The sequence below is a fragment of the Barbus barbus genome (assembly GCF_936440315.1).
Source record: "Barbus barbus genome assembly, chromosome: 29".
In the NCBI taxonomy this organism is placed as follows: Eukaryota; Metazoa; Chordata; class Actinopteri; order Cypriniformes; family Cyprinidae; genus Barbus; species Barbus barbus.
This window is the reverse complement of record NC_136757.1, coordinates 24,452,522-24,475,259: the sequence shown is the minus strand read 5'-3', so window position 1 is coordinate 24,475,259 and position 22,738 is coordinate 24,452,522. Positions and strand designations below refer to the sequence as shown.

At 35.2% G+C, this 22,738-nt stretch overlaps 1 protein-coding gene across 5 annotated transcripts in view; it reads right to left on the bottom strand.

Annotated features, from left to right (window-relative positions):
• Positions 1–15,937, bottom strand: part of LOC306848991 (phosphatidylinositol 4-phosphate 5-kinase type-1 beta-like) — a 55,355-nt gene extending 39,418 nt beyond the window's left edge. For 3 of the 5 annotated variants that reach the window (XM_079383795.1, XM_079383794.1, XM_079383796.1), the window contains exons 1-5: positions 15,772–15,905; positions 4,922–5,031; positions 4,635–4,703; positions 3,571–3,701; positions 833–950 (exon numbers count right to left, since the gene is read on the bottom strand). In XM_079383795.1, coding sequence (XP_079239921.1) covers positions 833–950; positions 3,571–3,701; positions 4,635–4,703 — 318 coding nt within the window. In that variant the 5' untranslated portion in view covers positions 4,922–5,031; positions 15,772–15,905. Of the gene's footprint in view, positions 1–832; positions 951–3,570; positions 3,702–4,634; positions 4,704–4,921; positions 5,032–15,771 lie in introns of all 5 variants that reach the window. The other 2 variants (XM_079383797.1, XM_079383798.1) reach the window with 2 other exon arrangements.
• Positions 15,938–22,738: the final 6,801 nt, after the last annotated feature.

Sequence of the window (22,738 nt, the reverse complement as noted above, 5' to 3'; positions counted from 1 at the left end):
TATGATGTATTTCTGAGATAAACATTATTTTCAATAAAAAAAAGATAAAAAAAAGACAGTACTTAATTTTATCTATAACAGTTTTTGGATTGCAAAAAGTTGGTGTTACGCACTAAAAATAATACAGATGGTTGGATGGAAGGCGTTTAAAGGCAAAAAGGATTTGTGATATACAAAAATAAAAGATGTTCAGAGGGCGAAATAAGTCATTATATTTTAATGAAAGAATACAAAGAAAAATTATTTCATCTTTCAATTTTTTTCTTTGTAATGATATATCATGCAAACTAAGACATGTACATGTTTTGAAACATATGAAAACATATGAAAGTCTCTTATGCTCAACGAGGCTGCATTTATTTGATCAAAAATACAGTAAAATTGTTAAATATTATTACAATTTGAAATAATTGTTTTCTAGTTTAATATATTTTAAAATGTAATTTATTTCTGTGATGAAAAGCTGAATTCTTAACAGCTATTACTCCAGTCTTCAGTGTCAAATGATCCTTAAATCATTCTAATATTGATTCATTCATTGTTATTATTGTTATTATTATTTTTATTAAAGGTAAATACAGCTGTGCTGCTTAATAATATTTTCAGGATTATTTGATTGATATAAAACCAAGAACAGAATTTATGTGAAATAGAGTTCTTTTTATAAATGCCTTTATTGTCACCTTGCTGAATAACAATTCATTTATTTTAGTAAAACCTAACTGACCCCAAACTTTTTAACAGTGTATTAAGAAACTGTGTTTCATGTTGACTTTAATAAAGAAGTCAAGAGAGTGGCCAAAACCAATAGAAATCGAAAAGTGTGTTTTACCAAGTAATCATCTGGCTTGATCCCGAACAGCTCCCGGAAGTAGCGGAAAGCCAGTGGTGCGTACGTCTTGAAACGGAAGTCTGGATAATGGTGTGCTGGAGTCAGGTTGCTCCCCTCACTGCAAAAGTGAAAGTATTTGCTTAAGGTATCACAAAAAAACTAAGCATATACATGAATTAACTGTGTGTTGTATTAATGATTCTCATATTCCCCAATGCAAGAGGCTTCTGGGTAGAATCTGGGATCTGTCTGTAAACATAATCCTGGGAGAAGACCAGAAATTGTGAGAAACTGTTACCTAACCTAAATGCTTCTTTATGCCCAAGGAACAGAGACACATTTGATCTTTCTGAGCCCCATTGAGTGCGTTCTTGTTGCAATGTGACCCACCAGCAGTAAACACCAGGGGTAATCTTTTCCAGAGACACACAACAGTAACTGATGCCTGAGGACAAGGAGGTCCTAGTCTTTCTCTATTAACGATTACACAAACTAAAGACCAGGGCCAGTCACATCAGTTACACATGATGAAATGTAAGCAAGCCCTGGGAAAAAAACAAATCCTGTAACCCATTTTTGGCCTTTTGCTATTATGAGACAGGCCATTAGTATTTGGATTAACCCCGTTTGAATAATTCCTAAAAGTGTGACTTGAACGGGCCAGATGATGTCATAATCACTCAAAATACTGCTTTGAAACGATAAACAACAAGCGCCTGTGATCCCTCACAAGGTTAGTGAGTTGCTGTTTTTTTCAGGGCACTTGAATGAGATCTGAGCATTAGCTGTTGCAGACTATGTCTCGCTATCAAACCCCATTGTGTAACCCAATCCAAAATTTACAACTGACCTCTGAATTGGAGCTTTTCTCTATGAACTAAAACAATAGCAGACTGATGAGGGGCAGACGACTGACCTTACTCTGAAAAATGGGGCTTCCGCATGTGCAAATCTGTCTCATAGATGTATGCATAATTTTTCTTGCCCTTGTTTTTGGTAATGCAGTCTATGTAGCTTACACATTAAAGCATAATTCTAGCAACACCAAGGTCATGGGTTCGATTCCCGGGCAAAGCAAGAACTAATAAAATGTGTAGCTTGAATGCAATGTAAGTGGCTTTGGATAAAAGCATTCTGTCAAATGCATGAATGTAAATATGTTCAGAATAGCATAGCAGTATATTTCTATTATTTCAGTAGTATAGCATGTGCCCGATTACCTGAAAAACAATAAATAATGACTTTAAAATTAATAATAAAAGCTTCGGAGTAATAATAAAAAATATTATTATTAGACATCACATGTAACAAATTACAATCTGATGCTATGTCAGAGTCAAAAATATCAAAGACGGACAAAAAATGCCTGTGGTGCCCTATTTTATTATTATGTATAAGCCCAATAGCCTAATAAAATTGTTATGGTATTTTTAGAAAATTGCTGCCATAATGTGAATCATGCACTTGTCATTTAATTTTATTCAATTGTCATTCCAAGTGCAACTAAAGCATGCAAGAATACATACTAGCCTACATCTGTTATGCATAATCAATACTACTATTTACTATACTAAATTTACACTACCATTTAATAGCTTGGGGTCAGTTGAATTTGTTAAAGAAATTAATACTTTTACTCAGCATGGATGCATTACATTTCTCAAAAGTGACAGTAAAGAAAGATATTTTACATGTTCTTTTGAACTTTCTATTAAAAAAAAGAATGTATTAAAGTTTCCAGAAGAATATAAAGCAGCACAATTTTTTTAATCATTGATAATAATAATAAATGTTTCTTGAGCAGCAAATCAGCACATTTGAATAATTTCTTAAGGATCATGTGACACTGAAGGCTGGAGTAATGATGCTGAAAATTCAGCGTTGCATCACAGTAATAAGTTACATTTTAAAATAGAAAACGGTTATTTTCAACTGTAATAATATTTCACAGTTGTACTATTTTACTGTAATTGTGATCAAATAAAAGCTGCTTTGGTGAGCATTTTCGAAAACATAAAATCTTACCAACCCCAAACTTTTAAACAGTATTGTATGAACTGGGTATGAAGTATACAGTATGTGCTTTAAAGAAATTATTAATCTATCTCTTTGATAGTTTATCTAATTTACTGTAAGTCATGCAAATACGAATACAAATAATTTTCATCATACCCAATATAAATACAAATAATGGCTTTGCTGCACATCCCTAGTAAGCAGTAAGTACAGTATGCAAAATTTCCTTCAAACTCTGCATAATGCTTTATTTATTTTGAAATAGCAAGCATCACAAAGTATACACAGCAACTAGCACACTAGTAATCCATCTCCAACACAGCCACAGACTGTCAAATTGGTCCAAACTTGAGGGCGAGCACATGCAACTTGGAGTGCAATCCCTAGTGAGAGAATCAAACTCTATAAATAAGGAAGTCATGCTAGTGGATCAGTGTTATCCCTTTGAATCTTGTTTAAACTCTCTGCTCACGCTAAAGAGCCTTTTGGGAATCATTTGTGCGAGAATCAACTGTGCAGGATGTAGCATGAGCTCAAGTTTCTAGTTCTCATGATACACAGACTTTTGTGTGTGATTAATCACTGCAAAATGCCCTGATGTTAAGATTTCCTTGTTTGAGAAGAAACAAAGAGCAGATGACCCAAACTAAATGCAATGGGTGAGAAACTGTGACCACTTTGACAATAACATGCATGTCTGCATCACTGTCCTCTGTTCATACCTGGGTAAAAACACACTCTCCACCACATAGAAGTCCTGCATGAGCACATCTCGGTCAGGTTTTGAGGTCAGATTCCCCACGGTGTAACCAATGCCAAGCTGGATAGCTCCTTTTAGGGCAGATGAAGTAGTCTGTAACAATACCAGAAATACAAAGCAAAACAAATTAGTATATTCGAGTAATTACAAACCTGCTCTTATGTGGGATTATTGAAGTCATTTTTTAGACGTGCAACACTAAACTCACCTCCTAAATCTCCTTTGGTTAAACAAATGACATTTATGGGTCAAAACTCTTGAGCGAGGTTCACTGGAAATATTTGATCAGCCTTAGCATGAAAAGTAGGCTACAAGTGTGTAGTGTCTGCCAACACCGTAAAATCCTGGAATTTTGGAAAGTTCATTGATAGGCCTCTGTTGATACCAGCATTTAGGAGGGTGGACATTATCAACATACTACACTCGTCACTGGAGAAACTGAAAATAAGGTCACTGGAAAAAAGTAGCTCATTCTTCACTGAACAGAGGTGTTGGCGGACAATTTTTTGATCTTTTTTGGTTTTATCAACATTCAGCGACACTCTCATGTAATTGCTATACATAGTCATGGAATCAAAGGTCCTGCTTTAGAAAATTCATCCACAAGTGAGCAAAGTATTTTTAGTTCGCTATTTGTGTATGTCTATGTATGTACTTTGTTTATAGTTTTAATATTATTTTATGTAATTTTTCTATATTTGGTTTATTTCCTGGTCTATATAATATCTAGCAAATATATATATACATATAAAAAAAATTCAATCAAATTTTAGCTTTCAATTAAATAGAAAGTCCTTGCATTTTTTTAATTTCTCATTTTCTAATTTAATGGCAATGGACTAGATCTAGTAATACTGATATAAAAAGCAACTGTGGTTCATATTTATATACAAATCAAACATATACACATAAACACATGAAACACAAAGCTAGTAAATGACACAAAAACTGTACTTTTTAAATAAAAAAAGGTCATATTTTATAGTATGGTAGGTATAAAGAAAATATTAATGAAAAACAATTGACCTTTTTGTATGTTTTCTCTCTACTGTTATTGCTAGACCCGCTGACTCCATTCTCTTTGGCTGATGACATCTGAAGCAATAAAGAGTTAAATGTTAGACAAGTCTAGTTCACAACCATAAGCCGGGCATATGTAAATAACATCCTCAGGCTCTGTCCAGTTGTATACCATCAGATTTGCAAAGGAGCCTGACACAGACCACAGGATATCCTGCCAAAGTAATTGAGTGGCTTGTAAATGTAGAAAATGTGTGGCTCTGCAAATAAAATATGATGCAATTAGGGTTTACCTTGTTTTAGCTGGGAACACAGGTGCTGGTCTGCTGTTCAGCGCTCCTGCATGGCTCAGTCATGTGGACTGGATGGAAAGCAGAGGTCAGGGTCAGAATGGATGTTCTTCCTGTCAACCAGAGCATAGGAAGGGGTATGTCCTTTAGTGTGTGGCAGTGGCTGAAAAAACTAATTTAATAGCACACAATAAGATGGGGTGAATCACGAAAATCTGTCAAGAACATGTTAAGATTATATTTCAACCCAAAATAAAAACATTTGATTTTTACCAGTAAGATTTGTACACTATTAAATAATTTTTTTATTAATTTTTATTGATTGCTATTGTTACGTCAATTTGTATTTTATAATTTTTATAGATTAATATTAATTTTTAAAAATATTATTAATGTAATATTAGTTATTAAAGGAATAAATTAAATTTTTAAAAATTAAACTTTACAATATATAAAAAACAGTTATTTTGTTATTGTGTTATTGTATTTTTGTTATTGTATTGTAACAGTCATTGTAGTAATATTTTATTTTATTACTGTTTTTGCTGTATTTTTGTGTAAATAAATGTATTTGTGGTGAGAATATTTTAAAGTCTTACAGACGCCAGACTTTTGAACAGTAGTATATTTTAAAGCAAAAAAATTAAATAAAATATTTTAACTTATATTTTAATATTATTTAAATAATATTTACATTTTCAAACATTTTCAAAAGCTGGTGATGCATAAACCACACTTCACCTTTAATGAAAGATTGATTTCAGGTGTTCTCATTAAGGCAATGCAGAATTGTTTTAAATTGATCTTGTGACCACCTAAGTGTGTGTTTGTATCTACAGCACGGAATAAACGGTGCATCATAAAGTCAGCAGACAGAGTGCAGGGCCTCACAGTCTGTGTAAATGACAACTAATGGCCTTTCAGACTGTCTGCATAAAAAAACTGCAAGCCCTTATTCAGAGTTAAGAGCAGCCTGTGACTCTAAAACGTATGTGCCATTCACTCTGTGTCAGCACATTGATATCGGTGAGCCTGCAGAAGGGTAAAACACAGGGAAAGTGTGGATGTTTGCTCCTGATAACCAGCTGCTGTCTGAGGAGCGTCTAACACCTGCGTATCAGTTCACTCGAAGACTGTTATCCAGATCTATTACACAATCCACTGGGAGCAAAACAAGCCAGTGGCAACTTTCTTCTTGAGTCATTAACCACAAAACTGTCATTAATTATACATCAGCACTGAAGAACAATCAAAACAAAGCTTAGGCACATCGTACGTCACAACATTTACAGTGTTTAAATATACGCTTAATGGTTAGCTATGTACACCATGAAATATTAAGATCAAACAACGCAATATGACACAAGAGGCCATGCATTAGAGTGATTTTACCATAGTTAAGGGGTGTAAAATGATTGCCTTAGGGATTTTATAAAATGCAAATGCAAGTCACCAATATTTAATAAAAAAAGTTAAATAATTTTATTATAACAATCAAGTTGTTTACGATTGCTAAGCAAACAATTTGGCACATTAATTCGTTTTTTTATTACATAGATTCAAAACTATCTGATATATAATTAATATTTATATAATTAATATAAATAAAATAATACATTTTTACATATCGTGGGTCAACTGACATTCAAAAGTTAACTTTTATGCTCATCAAGGCTTCATTTATTTGACCAAAAATACAATAAAAACAGTAATATTATGTAATATTTGTACAATTTAAAATAACTGATTTCTATTTAAATATATTTTAAGATGTAATTCATTTCTGTGATGCAAAGCTGAATTTCTTAGCATGATTACTCCACTCTTCAGTGTCACATGATCCTTTAGAAATTATTCTAATATGCTTATTTGCTTCTTAATACACATTTATTTGAAATAGAAATCGTTTATAACATTATAAATATCTTTGCTGTCACTTTTGATCCACTTAATGCGTCCTTTCTAAATAAAAGTATTCATTTTAATATTCTTAAAAAAATCCTGCTGACCCCAAACTTTTGAACGGATGTGTGTCTTTATAAATACACAAAGAATAACTGCTTTTATGATAAAGCCAAATCATTATAAAAGCAGTGTCAATATACAGTAAGATGATTTATGGATACAAGAGTCAATATTTAACTGTCTGAGAAATGAATAACCAAACATCAGTTTTAGCAAAGCAACTAATGCAAGTTACGGTAACGTCTTCCTGAACTGGAGGGCCCGATCATCATATACCCTTGTAATATAAATGCTCTTTTATAATCCAGTTAAGAACAATAGTCCCATTGTAAGAAGCACAAACTAATTATGTTTCACTGACAGTGGGAAAGACATGGATTGTGAAGTGCTCTCAGAAGAGGCAAGTGCCCTTTAATGGTATTAAAGATATGTGAGCATGTGCCAGACATTAAGAGGACAGAGGACAGAAAAACACTTATGATTCAATCACCATAACACTTTAAAAACTTGTCCTCACTCTCTCTATCTATCTCTTCTCTCCTTCTTCTCTTTGTGGTTGCTATGAGCCCAGGTTCAGCACTTGTAAACAGTGGCCATGTCCACCGCAGGCAATGAGGGGCACACGTACCCTTGATTACTCTGGTTGATTTGGCTGGTACAATTAATAACTCAATTAGTTTGGCATACTAATTGGAGAGGATCTTAGCATTTGTGAGGTCAGAATCTAAAAGCTTCTAGTGGCATCAACCGTTCAAATTTCAAAGTATATTTTAGCTTATAGGTTTTTAACTGAATGGCAAACATAGGAGCGGATTTGGAGAAATTAAAAATTTTTGCTCACGGATGTTCTGCAGTGAATGGGTGCCGTCAGTCCAAACAGCTGATAAAAGCATATAATAATTAACATCTTGTGAAGTGAAAAGCTGCATGACTGTAAGAAACAAATCCACATTAAGGCGTTTTAACATCATAACGATTCCTCTAGTGAGAAAGTCCATCCCCTGTTGTCCTCTCACATCAAAATCCACCAGCATTATTTGTTTAGAACTGTCTTGGACTGTTTCCAGTTGTAAATGGTGATTTATTTTTGCATATTTCTCTCCTGATTCAGACTTTTTCACTGGAGAAGCAAATATTACGAATTATGGACTTGTATTTTAGCTAGAAGCAACAGCTTGAAGTTATACACGTCTTAATGATGGATTTGTTCATTGCAAACATGCAGTCGTGTGGATTACGGTGTTTTTTTATCAGCTGTTTTGAGTCTTATTGTGACGGCACCCATTCACTGCAGAGTATCCATTGGTGAGCAAGTGATGTCAATTCCTTCAGGTCAATAGTACAACATTATAGTAATTATTTTAGATCGTTAGGTCTGACACAATATATGTAAGCAATGTAACCCAAGTGAAAAATTATTTAGTTTACTAAAAGCATGTCCTCATTACGCAGAAAAAAAAATCTACATTTGTACATTACTTCTAACAGTTTAGCCTAAATGCGTGTTTATTCTCAATTTTCCCTCCCAAATGTTGTACAATGTGCAGTTATGCAAATTCTGATTTAACGTGGTTTTAAAGTGAAAACCTAACTTTTAACTCTAACTTTATAAAAATAATTATTTATGAGTGAGAGGGTCAAAATTTCATGTCCATTCATTTTAATTGAGGGATTAAAGCTACAGAAGTGGATTAGGAGTGTATCAAACAAGGCACAGGCCTCACAGATGCACTCTTTGTTCTGCACTCGAGGTTCTTTCTTCAGTTCGTTAATTGGATACAGTGACAATCATTACATAACTGGCTTAGTGTACTGTGTGAATGTTTCTCGCTAAAAGCTATAATTGGATATGATGTTATTAAAGGCATTTTAGAGAAATTAGTTGAACTTGGACAATATGCACAACTTCACATGAGTACAATGAAACTGTAAATACTAATTATTGCTGTACAGATACAGTCAGTGAGGAGGCATAGCCCCTCACTGAATCAAATCTTGGTTACCAGATGTAGAAAATGAAGAGAAATACCAATAAAGACTTGGCTATTTTTTATAAAAAGTCCAGATATTTGCCCTTAAAATGAGCAGTCAAGGTCTTCAGTATTACTAGAAACTTCCATGCAAGTGTGTTTGGGGCAGGTTGGAGCTCAACTGCAGGACACTGGCCCCCCAGAAGCAGGACTGGAAACTACTGCATTAAGGGGATCCTCTCTGTCATTTCCAGTCCTCTCAGAAAAATAAATAAATAAAATACAAATTATTTGTTGTGCAGCTTATCTTAAGACCTCTGAGGAGCAGCAGGGGAGTGTCAGAAGGAGGAAGTGTGAGATAAAGAAAGGGAGCAATGAGTTAACGGGAAGGGACGACATTCAGGCTACACTTCTATTTACTATTCTGGGCGAGTTCAACTCAGCATGAGCACAGCCATGTGAGCCAGGTGATCAAGCAGACCAACTGCTGAAAGACTTGACTCGTAGCAAGGGCAGAGCGATTAACCGTGGAAGTCAAACGAGAGAAACCAGAAGAAAAAAGAAAGGCAGAGAGGTGAAACAGCTTGAGAGAGAGGCCACAAACATAATTTCTGCAAGTATTAACGCAAGGGTCGCAGTACTCGAGAGGGCAGTATAGAGCTACCTTCTCTGTGCTATCCAACCAAAAGTGGTACACTGTGTCCTAATTAGGTTTGGGAACAAAGAACCATTTTATATTTTTAAACAACACTTCAGCCAATGCATACCATAGTAAAATACTCTGAAAGGTTTTCCAGCAATGGCGTCATAACATCAGTAATGAATCCATAGTGCAATCACGGTATAAGATCACTGAGCTACTGACTTTATCATAAGTAAGTTGTTTCTAGTGAATCAAAAACATACAGCGCAACCAGTATAGTCCGATTCTCCAACGAATGAATCTAATGAGCCGGCTCTTTTAAGTGAATCAAACACATGCAGCATATCCAGTGTAGTCTGCTTCTAAAACAAACGACTCTTAATCATATTTTTTTAGTGAATCACACCCATTCAGCACATCCTGCGTAGTCCGATTCTTGAAAGAATGACTCTTATGAATTGATTCTTTTTAGCGAATCAAACACATACAAAGAATCCTCTGTAGTCGAAATCTCCAACTAATGACTCTTATGAATCATTTTTAATGAATCAAAAACATACTGAGCATTTAAGAACGAGTTACTCATGCGAACTGGTTCTTATAAGGTGACTCAAGCACATTCAGTGCATCCAGTGTACTTAAATTCCGAAACAAATGATTCTTTTGATTCCGTTCTTTTTAGTGAATTAAATACACACACCGACACAACCTTCCTTTATAAACAATTATGCAAATAAAAAGCACCCCTTGCAGGAAAACGTATGTGTTATGTATTTATCTAACTATTTTTGTATGCTATGTACTTGCATATGGTAAGCCTATTTTTCTGACTAAAACATACAGTAAGAAAATGATCAAATTCCTCTGCAGAATTACAAATATTTTAAAAATAAAATTCAGTTCACTCTTCAGGTATAACATGTTTTGAAAGGCAATGAGCCATAACTGAAAGATATGGAAGGTAGATGTCTACCAGGCACATAATAAGACTCTTTATGCACTTTTATTACACTGCTATCTGATAATGGTGTGCCCAGGATGGAGTTGGACCTGCTGATCCACTCTCACTCTGGCTGAGGTCCAGCCCTGTGATAAGAAAACCATTATGCACTTCCCTTTACTGTGCCTGTTAAGTCATTGCATGTTGTGAAGTAGCCATGGAATTAAATGACCTCTGTAATACTTGAATCAGCAAATAACTATTTCATGAAATCCTCAGGAGTAGTCAGCACACTACCTTTCAAAATTTTGGGGTCAGAATAAATGCTATTTTTTCTCAACTGTCCATTAGTTGAAGAATCCTAAAAAAATGAATTGTGGTTTACAAAAAAATATTAAGCTGCAGAACTGTTTTCAACATAATAATACAAATGTTTCTTGAGCACAAAATATTAGAAGCATATTAGAAGAATGATTTCTGAAAGTTCTCTCAGGTTGCTGCAGGGACATTTGCTTATAGAAAGGCATGGTATATGAGATGTTTGAACTTGATCATAAGACTCATAGCATGGTAACTAAAACAAAAGGCCCCCGTGACTGAGCCCCATCCATGCAGGGGACAAAAACTCCCTCAGACTGTATTTGACAATAAGAGACTATCCAGGAGCCTGTTGTTGCTGGCTGGGGACACGTTGCCATTGGAGGCAATTGATGCTTTTTTTGAAAATCAAAAGAACAGGATATGCATGTCTAGATTTCATTGTTATTATGAAACAAGTGAGATCAACAACATCGCCTGCAGTTCCGTTCGTCTCTCCCCCACAGTGCAGTTAAAACACACTGCTCTCTGACATTTAACACTAAATGTGAGAATGTTGGTCCAGTCCTACACATAAAGCAGCCAATCACTACAACAAGCTCATTGACAGGCATTCAAGGGCAGGGTGGGTCTGCCCTCCTACACTAGTCTGAGTAATCACTTTACACTTTGAACTGAGACATAGTGGTGCTTGCAACTGCAATTAGGCATTGCTCACACTTGACACGAGTGCATTGGTCAAACATGCCCATCTAGTGTGTGTTTACACAGAAAAACTATGGAAAAGTAGTGGAATGGAAAAAAAACTGGTTCGGTGTGAACCAGTCCTAAGTATTAAATAATTTTTGGAAAACTAAGTTGAAGTGTATAATTTTTTGCACAATTTGCATCACTAAAGAGAACTGTACAAATCTAATAGGTAAAAGAGTTAAAAAAATTACATACTTCACTTCAAATTTTAATTTTCATCATAGCTCTAAAATCTTATTCCTTGTTGCATTCAATTAAAAAATGGTGCCACTGAAAAGTTGAGCCAGATTTGAATCCAAACAGCATAGACATATCATGTGACCATTTGTGACACTAAAGAGTTTGAACCATAGACATATATATATATATTAGGGCTATATATATATTATATGTCTATGGTTGAACTACTCCAACCATAGAAACCACACACAACATCTCAGCACAGAGTGCAACAGTCGGGTTTTGGAAGTAAATACTCCATTCATTTTATCCATAGGGAAATTATTTTTTAACTATAACTTATAAACCTTTAAAGACAGGCCTGTTTTGAACTCTGAGGTTGTCAATGGTGTATTTTTTAAGCCATCTGTTTGCATTATTTCAGCTTATGTTAGCCAATGGAATTTGTGAAGAAAAATTACAATACCCATGATTCTGTACAGAAGATTGCACCAATCAGAGAGTCAGAGAATATATATTAAAATACACTGAAAAAAATATTGAAATATGTTGTTAAAATATATTGTTTCTATAAATATAATAAACAACTCTAAATAATGAAATGATAAATAATTTTCTATTTTCTATATATTTCTAGCCTATATATCTTCTTTATATTTCTGGTACCACACTGCTGAAAAGTGGGGACAGGCTCTAATGCACTCTATTCTGAGTTTTATATATACTGTATGGCTTTCAATGGATAGACAGTTATCTGATGTGGGCAGTACATTTCTCTGATCTTGCCAATAGTGGATCAAGAACTATTTGGCACACCTATTTTATTATTTCCAGTAAGAGAATCTACATATAGTGGTATATGTATACAGCGGTTTTAAAACAAGCTATTATTGTCACATTCTAAATAAAAGAAGAAAATTCAGGGTCAGCAACGTTCAAGAAGGCATTTTATTATGCTTTTACAAATGTCACAAGACAGAAGTGATCATGACCGCCTGCTAAATAGCCTACAGGCTGAAACAACCTCAGGGAACATGGTTATGTAACGTGTCAAATGAAAACTGCACATTTTTCTATGGGTCAATGCATGGGAGAAATGTACTTTGCCTTTTATTGATGCAAGCTAGTATTAGAGTCATAATTAACTGAATCATCTCCGTTTATATTCAGGAACATTGTGACACTGATTGACCTGCAGTCGTTCAAACTAAAGTGGTTCTTGTCTCGTCAACCTTTGGCTCAGCCATGCATCATCACAGGTTCATTATGTAATTCTTTAAGTGAGCGTTACACAAAGGTGTAAAGGAAAGTTGGCAGTGATGCAGTGGATGTGTTTTTGCAGACGCTTATTTGCATCAGCTGATTTCCCATTCAAAAGCACTGGCTTGATAACCTTCAGCAGTGAAAGCTGCACAAAACACTAGGGAACCTGAAATCCTATGCAAAACATTGTCTTTCAGCTCTCTCTGTATTAAAAAATATAACCTTCACTGGTGAATAAAGTAACACAGCTTGCTTTGCTGCAAAATGATCCACTAATGCCAACTTGGCACAAAAGCTCTATCTGAATATTATTTTTCATTATTATGAAAAATAATATTCTTTATTATGGCATATTATTTACCATAATAAAGTGCATTTACACTATTTAATGTTGCACAGAGGCAGTATAAATACATAAAAGTTATAAGTGCAGAAATTAATTAATTTTAGTTAATTAATTTTAAATAATAAAAAATAATACAAATAAATTAAAATTAAAATATTTTAGATAATTTTAAATATTAAATGATGAACATAAAACAATAAATGAAAATGTAAAATTAAATAAATAATTTTATATAAATACATTTTAAAAAATATTCTGCCATAACAATAATACATTTTAAAGCTGCACTAATGCTGCATTTATTTTACACCGAATCAAAGCGGCATCAGAGCTGCCACTTATACTAGGGGAGCGCTGGTCAGAGCTGCATGTTATAGTATGATTTTTATTCAACTATGCATATTTATACAGAATGTTGTGCCTTAAATAACACATAAGAATCAGTGTGTTCTCTTTGATATTTTCTGTCCCAAAAATAGTTCTATTAGTGAAAAGGTGACCATCAAATCCCCCAGTATAGGTATAATAATGGTTATGGTGGCATTTTGTGGTATTTTACACATCAAGCTGAAAAGAGTATGTCACATCCCATCCCATCTCTTCTGTGCTGATCTAAGAGAAGCTTAGTTAACATAAACTGTGATCTTTTTTCTTATGCTGATATAAGAGGAGGTAAATCTGGAATGGGGCAGCTGCTGTCTATTGGCTGTCTCCAGTCTGAATTCTAGGGAAGAATGTAGCATGCCACTGTGGGAGCAATAAAAAAATGTGCATGGGAGTGAGACCGCTGGTCACGACTGCTGTTCATCATTCAGCTGCAGCTTTGAAAGGCCCCAGAAAGATTAAAAATGAAATGATGTGGTTTATTGATCCGATTCTGACAGAGAACTGGGATACAGATGAAACTTGTCTGTAAACAGAACATTAAGTACTTTTCACATTAATAACTGCCACATCAGTGAGTGGCAAGCAGTAATCAACTCTTTATTTTTAGTTCAATTTTCTGCAAGAAATCTATAGTCATTCAGAGATATTACAGATACATCTGCTAAACTATAATAAAATATTACCTTTACATCTTAATGCATACAGAAAATGTGGACAGTATACAATACATACTATATACTGCAGAAATAGAAGACACTAGACAGTTATGCTAATACTATATTCTGAACATACCTCTTATTTTTGTTGTGTAAACAAGCAAAACTTGCTATGGGGTATTTTGCACAACATAAGAGCACAAAAGTGCCACTTCTGATACAGAATTATGCAGTTTAGTACTGATGCAGAAGGCTTTTGGGAACAGCCACCTGGATCTGCGCAAGAGATATGGAGCTTCGATTAAAGACACCGCGACCACAAATACTGGAGAAATACTTCTTCTTCCCCTCATTGTTCTTTGCTGTCATGCGGTTTTGTGCCTCTAGGTACAAAGCTTGTCCAAACAACTGTCCAGTCTGGGTTATTTCCAACGTGGGTAAAAGTTATGAGACTTTTCTCATAACCTCATCTGATCTATTAAATTGCATGTGAACAACTATGAACATGAAATATGTTCTTTAAGCCTTTTCTCAACACAACTGTTTCCTACAGTAATAAGACCAGCCTATTCAATATGGATAGTTTGAAATAACTATCCATTATTATCCATAATAATTAATATGCAGTTTTTCATACATGCATTGATTCCGAACTACCAAAGAAAATATAGATAATATGACAGAAATGTAGTTCTTTTGAATCTCACTGGCATCATATAAGTTAAATCAATAAAGAGGAGACCGGGGCTAATTGTCACACTCTTTAATGAGCATTTCTCAGTTATTTTTAATAGTTGTTGTCTGTATATGCACATATAGAAAAAATGCTGTTTTCAATGTTATTGCTCAGAGACAAATGATACAATTCACTGAACATAGATTAACCTTTTGTGCCAACAAAAGATATGACCCATGTGACACTAGCCCTGGTCCCCCCTACTTTAACGTGAAGGATTTTTTTTTAAATCAGAAAGAGAATAAAATATAGCAAATATGTTTTAAAACGGTAAATGTTTTCTGTATAGACAGCACACTAGATTTGGAGATGTACAAGACCTCGTAATATTTCTGAGAAAACACTTAACTGCAATATTACGTAATTTTTGCCACGTTCAGCCAAAAAAGGCAAAATCTTAAAATGTAAAAAAAATAAACAAATTAAGTCTGTTATGCATTTGCAATGAACAAATATAACTATAAAATCTGAGTTTATATATATATATATTTTTAATGGGCTACTATGTCATTTAAAGTACATGCGTACTTATAGAAGTATGCATAGATGAAACAATATTAAACACATGAAAATATCAAATGTGACGTCTTGCCAATATGAGAGCGGAAGAACCCACCGCAGAACTGGAACAGGTGTACGTCCATCTGACAGGTTCACACACTTCACATCGCAATAAGCATCATTTTAAAAAGGTCTTACCTGTATGTATGTCTTTTAGGGTGGACGTCTGTCTTGCCTTCAGACAGAGAGAGAGAGAGAGAGATTTGAGTACACACTGATATTCCGAGACTTGTAGTGTTTCGCTCACTAGAGGTAAGTGTACTCAGTGTCCCTCTACTTTGTGGAATTGTTAATGAAGGCGACTGAAGTCATACTGCAGCGAGTCTCCGCCTCCTCCTGCGCTTCAGAGAAATGCCTTTCATCATGTCAACGCGCTTTCTTTGATGCCACCTAGTGGTTTGATGTGGTATCTATCTATCTTAAAAAATATATATATTTAATTGTTTTATTAATAAAAACTCTATTCGTTTTACTTTTAAAATAACATAAAATACAGATTTTTTAAAATACATTTTTCAAAAACCAAAAACGTTCTACACATTTCACTTTTAAAAGTGAAAGATTTTATTTACATGCAAAATCGAATGAGAGAAAATCTTACTTATTTTGTTGTGCTTGTATTTTGAAAAACATTATGCATTTAAAAGCTAACCACCAAATGGATGTTTATAAAAGTTCACATTGCGGTTGCAGATGAAATATAACACGGATAACAATAAATAAATATTTTTTACCAGGTTAAATGTTGATTATTAGTAACTCAAACCCCTTTTTGCAAACTATACCTAACGCGCGCATCCGACACGTTTGTAGTTTTTCTAACGCGTTTTATACGTGTTTGTAGTTCTGGACCGAATCCTTCGCCAAAGCGCAATGGATTGCGGGCAATTTTAGCCATTAGAGTGTGCACGGATCCACACTTCAAAAATCGACCTGAAATAGTAGACCATCCGGGGACTTTTGGCATACTCTTTTCAACACACTATGCTTTGGGACACACTTATTGTAATCTCACATACTATTTAGGATGGATAGCAGGATAGGTCATACTGGATTGAATGATACATTGCAGATAATAGGGAAGAGTAATTGATTATGTACAAGATGTCAAACCAAGGAAGATGTAGAACATGTCTTGTTTAGATGCAATAAATACCATGAATTCAGGCAGAAATGGCAGGAAATGGAAGAAGAAAATAAAATTGAAGATATTCTTGAGAACAAGGGATGGAAAGAAATAGACTCAAAGTTTTGATTATGTTTCTTGAAAATACTGGATTAATCAGAAGAATTTAGGAACGAAAAGGAAAATAATATAATTTATTCAATTTTCTTTTCTCTCTTTAAATGAGTTAAATAAGTAAAGTATCTGTCAAGTTCCTCTACACACTTTTAGAGATTTAGTTATGATACAGGACGCTGTCACACATTGAAAAATATGTGCTTTCATGCTAAAAGACTTTATATTATGCTCTTTAACAAAGACATATGGTAGGCTATGGCATATTAATAAATGTATAAATGAATTAATTTTATATTTTAATAAAGAAACAAGTTTGATTGTTCATTTGAATTTATTTCTCTCTCTCACACACACACACACACACACACACACACACACACGCACGACCCTTCTGTAACACATATACATACAAGCTCCCATATATACTGTACCAGCTCAGTACATTTTTTTTAAAGGCCTGGAAAAGTAAGCGTTATAATTCCAGGTCATTCCAGCATCTTACACTACCTTGTCAGGCTTGCAACTGGGGCTGGGGAGCTAAAACCCTTGAAAAAGAACTGTTTTGCACAGCTTCTTGCGTATGCTGGCACTCTGTAACTCCAGGGTTGTTAATTTTGCGATGTGGTACAGCCTTACTTTGTGAAATACAGACACCACAAATGACACAAGCATGAAATGATGGGTTACTTCATGAGGTGATAGCCACCAATAGGTGACCAGTCTAAGAGGTCTATCACATCAAAACATACGTAAACTAGGGATGTATAGGTATAAAAAAAATCTCTACTAGAATTTGCCCACCCAGAAGGTGCCAATATCCGGTCTGGCCCACGGACTAAAAAGACTAATTATAAATGTGAAAATTCTACCTGATGTCCTGACAGAATTGAACAAAAGCTCCAAGTGATCCTGACTGAAGTGGTATGTGCAGACATAACGCTGAACTTGGAGCAGGTCAGGAATCATCATCAGCGATATGTCCATGTTGATGACAAAGCCGATGACTGACAGATACCTTCAAAAGAAAACATTTCATCAATAAGATCATGGCAAAACAAGACACTTCAAGAGCACCTAGTAATTGTAGTTATTGAAAGACGTTAATTTACTTTTCTACAAATATTCATAACAACAATGCATGGTGACAGAGATAGCGGCAGCAATACATGTTTTGCTCCAATAAAGTCCCTGAATGGTAAATGATTTAAGTGCAGTACAAATCTACTGGGTGCAAAATTACTAGCTGCTTCTTGAGAGTATAAGTCAGTGTCAGGAACAACTAGGAACTATATTAAAACTGACCAAGGAGAGCTTAAAAACAAGAACATGTCATATACCATTTGACACCTCTATGACCTGAAAAACACTGAACACAAGAAGATTCCAACATACCAGACAAACATCATAAACAAGAAGAAAAAGTGCAATACAAGATATGCTCCTTAAAGCAGGAGAGACTCACATTACCTCCTGCCTCTGGTTTTGCACACAGCAACATCAGATGAACACATATACCATTTTTGACACCTGTCCTGTATGACCTGAAAAATACTGAACAGAAGAGTCAACAGAAACAAAACTGCAGACAGCAAAAAGATCCAAACAAGAGAAAGAGCATCTTATGAACTCAATGCGTAGCAAGAGAACAGAGCATCATATTAACTTATGATGTCGTGAACTTTTCATGGAAACCATTCAATATTTTAAAAAACCTCTTTGTTTGGTGGAGGGGTGTGCCATCTTTCATCACCAAACCAATCCCTTGGCACACGGATTGCGGCTGTTCAGGACGTCAAACAACCTGTCAATCATCTAAAAAAAGCATAAGGCTCTGTTAACTGATATATCACCCCAAACAGTGGTATCGTATCATGGAGATCAAATTATAATCTAATTTCAATATATAAAACAAGTATTTAAGTATACAGCTCTGCTTGGATTTCCCTCTATAGGTAAGCATAAACAGAGTTGGATTTCATGCAGAATATGCAGTATTATATAACAATGTTTGCATGTTAAATTACCTCAATGAATTCTGCTATTGCTTCACAGTTTTTAAACTGTGAATAACCAAGGTCCCTCAGTGTGCGCAGTGCTACCACTACAGAGTGACTCAGTGTTTGTGCAGCCAGGGACACCTTCATCTTCTGGCCATCAAAGTGGACATGCTTGTTTGTTATCTTGTTGGCCGCATGCAGTCCATCTTTTGTTTGGACATTGTTGATCTCAACAATGTATGACCAGCTGATTTCTCCAGTGGCACTGGTTATCGGGCTGTAAGCCTGCAACATGTTGCGTGCCAGTTTCAACATGTGACAAGCGTCCATCAACACAAACACCCTGTCAGCGGTCACTGGATGTTCAAAGAAGGTTTTTAACGGCTCATGGGGGTTTCCCTTTAGCTGACACCCGAGCTGATTGCACATGTTGACATTGGAGGCATGCCCATCCTTTGTCATGCAGACCACTCTTATGCCACGTGCATGCAATTCCTCCAGAGCATGGACAACCAGGACCTTCTGTGTGTCTGGTGACAGAGACTTTGTGAGGTAGTAGGCAACTGGAGCTTTCCAATGACCCTGTATGCCTAGCACCTCCGTGGCTACATCAGTCTCATCCATGTCATTCCCCATATCCAGACATTTTCTGGGTATAGGGATTGTACTGGACATGTTTTTTGATGGCCATGGCATCCAACATGAGGGCCACAGAGCCATATTTAGCAGGGTCTTCTTCACATCTTCTCTGCAACATGTCCAACATCATTGTGTTGAGCCCAGGCTTGGCATCCACTGATTGCATCCACCTTTACAAAAAGAAAATAAATAGCTATTTAAGTGCTTCAACCCTTGGATCCCTATTTTGGGCACTTTTTCATTTTTTTCTACGATTGTTTTTTTTTCCAAGACTTTCAAAAAAAATTGTGAAAATAGCACATACATGTTCAAAACTTCTACATCAGTTCCCTGTTTGTTGTACATTATGTATAGGGCTAAAGTGTTTTAAGTATTTTAACCAGTATGTTTAAAAAGTGTGTAATAAAAAAAAAACATGTACTACACCATTGCAATGTATGTGTATGTGGCAGGGGAAGATGCAGAGAATCCCTCAGGTAACTGTATGCTTTCGGACCATGGAGGTGCAGTGTGAGGGCAAACTCTCTCTGGTCCTTGGTGTATTCATGGCCCCGCTTTGAAAAGAGGTCTATCTGAAGATCTGGAATTCAGTTAATACAAACTAGTTAGTAAGTTCCCTTGAAATAATACCTTTATAAAGTCTGACAAAGAGTGTAAACAACATAAAATTCAAGGTTGTATTATCAATTTATTTTACCTGAGTGGAAGCAAAGCCTTTCTTTCAGCTCCTCATTTATAAGGTTCTTTTCCTTCAGATCTTCCAGAAGACTCTTTACGGTTTTCTTTGCTGTCCACTCTCGGGCCTTTGCATTTTGCTTCTCCCGCTCTAGACTCTCCACTCTAGCCAAAGCTTCACTGAGTCTGGCCCTTAGACGAGTAGGAGAATTGGGCAATGCATAGAAGTGGTCCTAGTAGAAAGAAGGATGAAAATATTTTTATGTTACAATTATGTTATGTGATGTTTAGACAACTACCAGATGAAACATTGGAAAGCATATTACATCTGTTTAATAAGATATGGAGAGAAGGAGTAATACCTGATAGCTGGAAAAGGGCTCTGATATTACCTTTTGGTAAGCCTGGTAAAGACCCAACCAATGCAGGAAACTACAGACCAATTGCGCTAACTTATCATCTATGTAAATGGATGGAAAAGATTATTGTTCATAGATTGACATATTATTTAGAACAAAGAGAATTGTTAAGCCCATGTCAAAGTGGATTTCGTAAAGGAAGATCTACGACAGATGCACTAGTGAAAGTTAGCAATGAAGCAGAAAAAGCAATCAGCATGAAAGAGGTTATGAATATAGTATTCTTTGATATTGAGAAAGCGTATGATTCTATGTGGAGAGAAGGTTTAATGATTAAAATGTAGAGAATGGGTATTGGCGGAAGACTTTACAATTGGGTTTTAGATTTCTTAAATAATCGGATATTCCATGTTAAAATTGGAGATGCTTTTTCAGAGGTTTTTAATATAATAAATGGTATTCCTCAAGGTAGTGTTATCAGCCCGATCCTGTTTAATATTATGATAAATTATACTTTTATGAATGTTGGTAAAGACATTGGATCATCGCTTTACGCAGATGATGGGGCTATATGGAAAAGGGGTAAAAATATTAAACGTGACTAATAGTATACAGAGTGCTATATTGAATATTGAAAAATGGTCATATGAATGGGGATTTAAAATGTCAATAGAAAAGTCATGCTACATGCTTTTTACTAGAAAGAAAAGGACAGATAAAGTACAGCTTAAATTATACGGTCAAAGCATGGAAAGGGTAACAAAGTTCAGATACTTAGGACTATGGTTTGATGAGAAATGTATATGAAGGAATCATATTAATCAGATTGAAACAAAATGTAAAAAGGTAATAAACCTAATAAGGTCAGTTACTGGGTATGAATGGGAGCAGATAAATTATCACTAATGGATATATATAGGGCCTTAATACGGTCGTGTCTAGATTATGGGTGTATGGTATATGGAGCAGCAGCCAAAAGTATTTTGGAAAAACTTGACAAAATTCAGTTCAGAGCATTAAGAATCAGTATTGGTGGAGTTAAAACAACGCCTACCAATGTGTTGCTGGTGCAAGCTAACGAGTTACCATTATATATAAGACGGTCAAAGCTATCATTGGTATATTGGGTAAAGTTAAAAGGATCTGGAGAGGAACAACCTACTATAAAGGTGTTAAATGATTGTTGGGAGTATGCACAACAAAGAAAATGTAAAGGATTTGGTTGGAATATGGACCAAACACTGTATGGGGTAATGTTCCTCCATGGATACTCCCAGTGCCCAAGGCAAACTTTCATCTTATAGAACAGAAGAGAGTATGGGCTGAAAGGAATGAGGATAATATTGGATATTTGGTTAATAATTAAGTGAAAATGAATTATTATAATTACATGACAATTTTTACTGACGGATCTAAAAACTCAGGAAGTGAGCATGTAGGAGCAGGAGTATATATACCTGAGTTTAATGTTGAAATAAGTAAAATAATTATTGATGGAGTAGCCTATCTGTATTCACAGCTGAAATTGTTGCCATAATCCTAGGATTACAATGGATAGAAGAGGTAAGGCCTGAGAGAGTTGTCATTTGTTCAGACTCTGCTGCAGCTCCTAGTAGCTTGAACTCCAAAGAAACATCTAGAGATGATTTATTGCTGGAAATATTTACAATAATGTTAAGAATACAAAGAGCTGGAACTGATGTACAGTTTTGTTGGGTTCCTGCTCATGTTGGTGTAGTAGAGGGTAATGAGAAGGCAGATGAGATTGCAAAGAGAGCGCTGAAATTAAATGAGAATGAAATTATGAAAATTCCATTTGGAAAAGGTGAAGCCAAATCATTCATCAAAAAGGCAGTGAGGGATTTATGGCAGAAGAAGTGGGACACAGATAATAAAGGGAGACACTAACATACAAAAATCAATCACGGTGGAAACATTTAAAGGGAAGTGTAGAAAAGAGGAAGTGATTCTTGCCAGGTTAAGACTTGGACACATTAAAGTCAACTTTGTTTTTAATGACAAAATGCGTTTCTGATAAATGTGACGGTTGTAATGTACCAGAAAATGTTGAGCATGTGTAATAAATATAGTGCAGAGAGGATCCTTTTACGTGACAAGATGCATGGATTAAAACGTGGATGGAATTTGGAAGGGATTTTAGGAAGGTGTGAGAAAATGAGGGATTGCTGTAA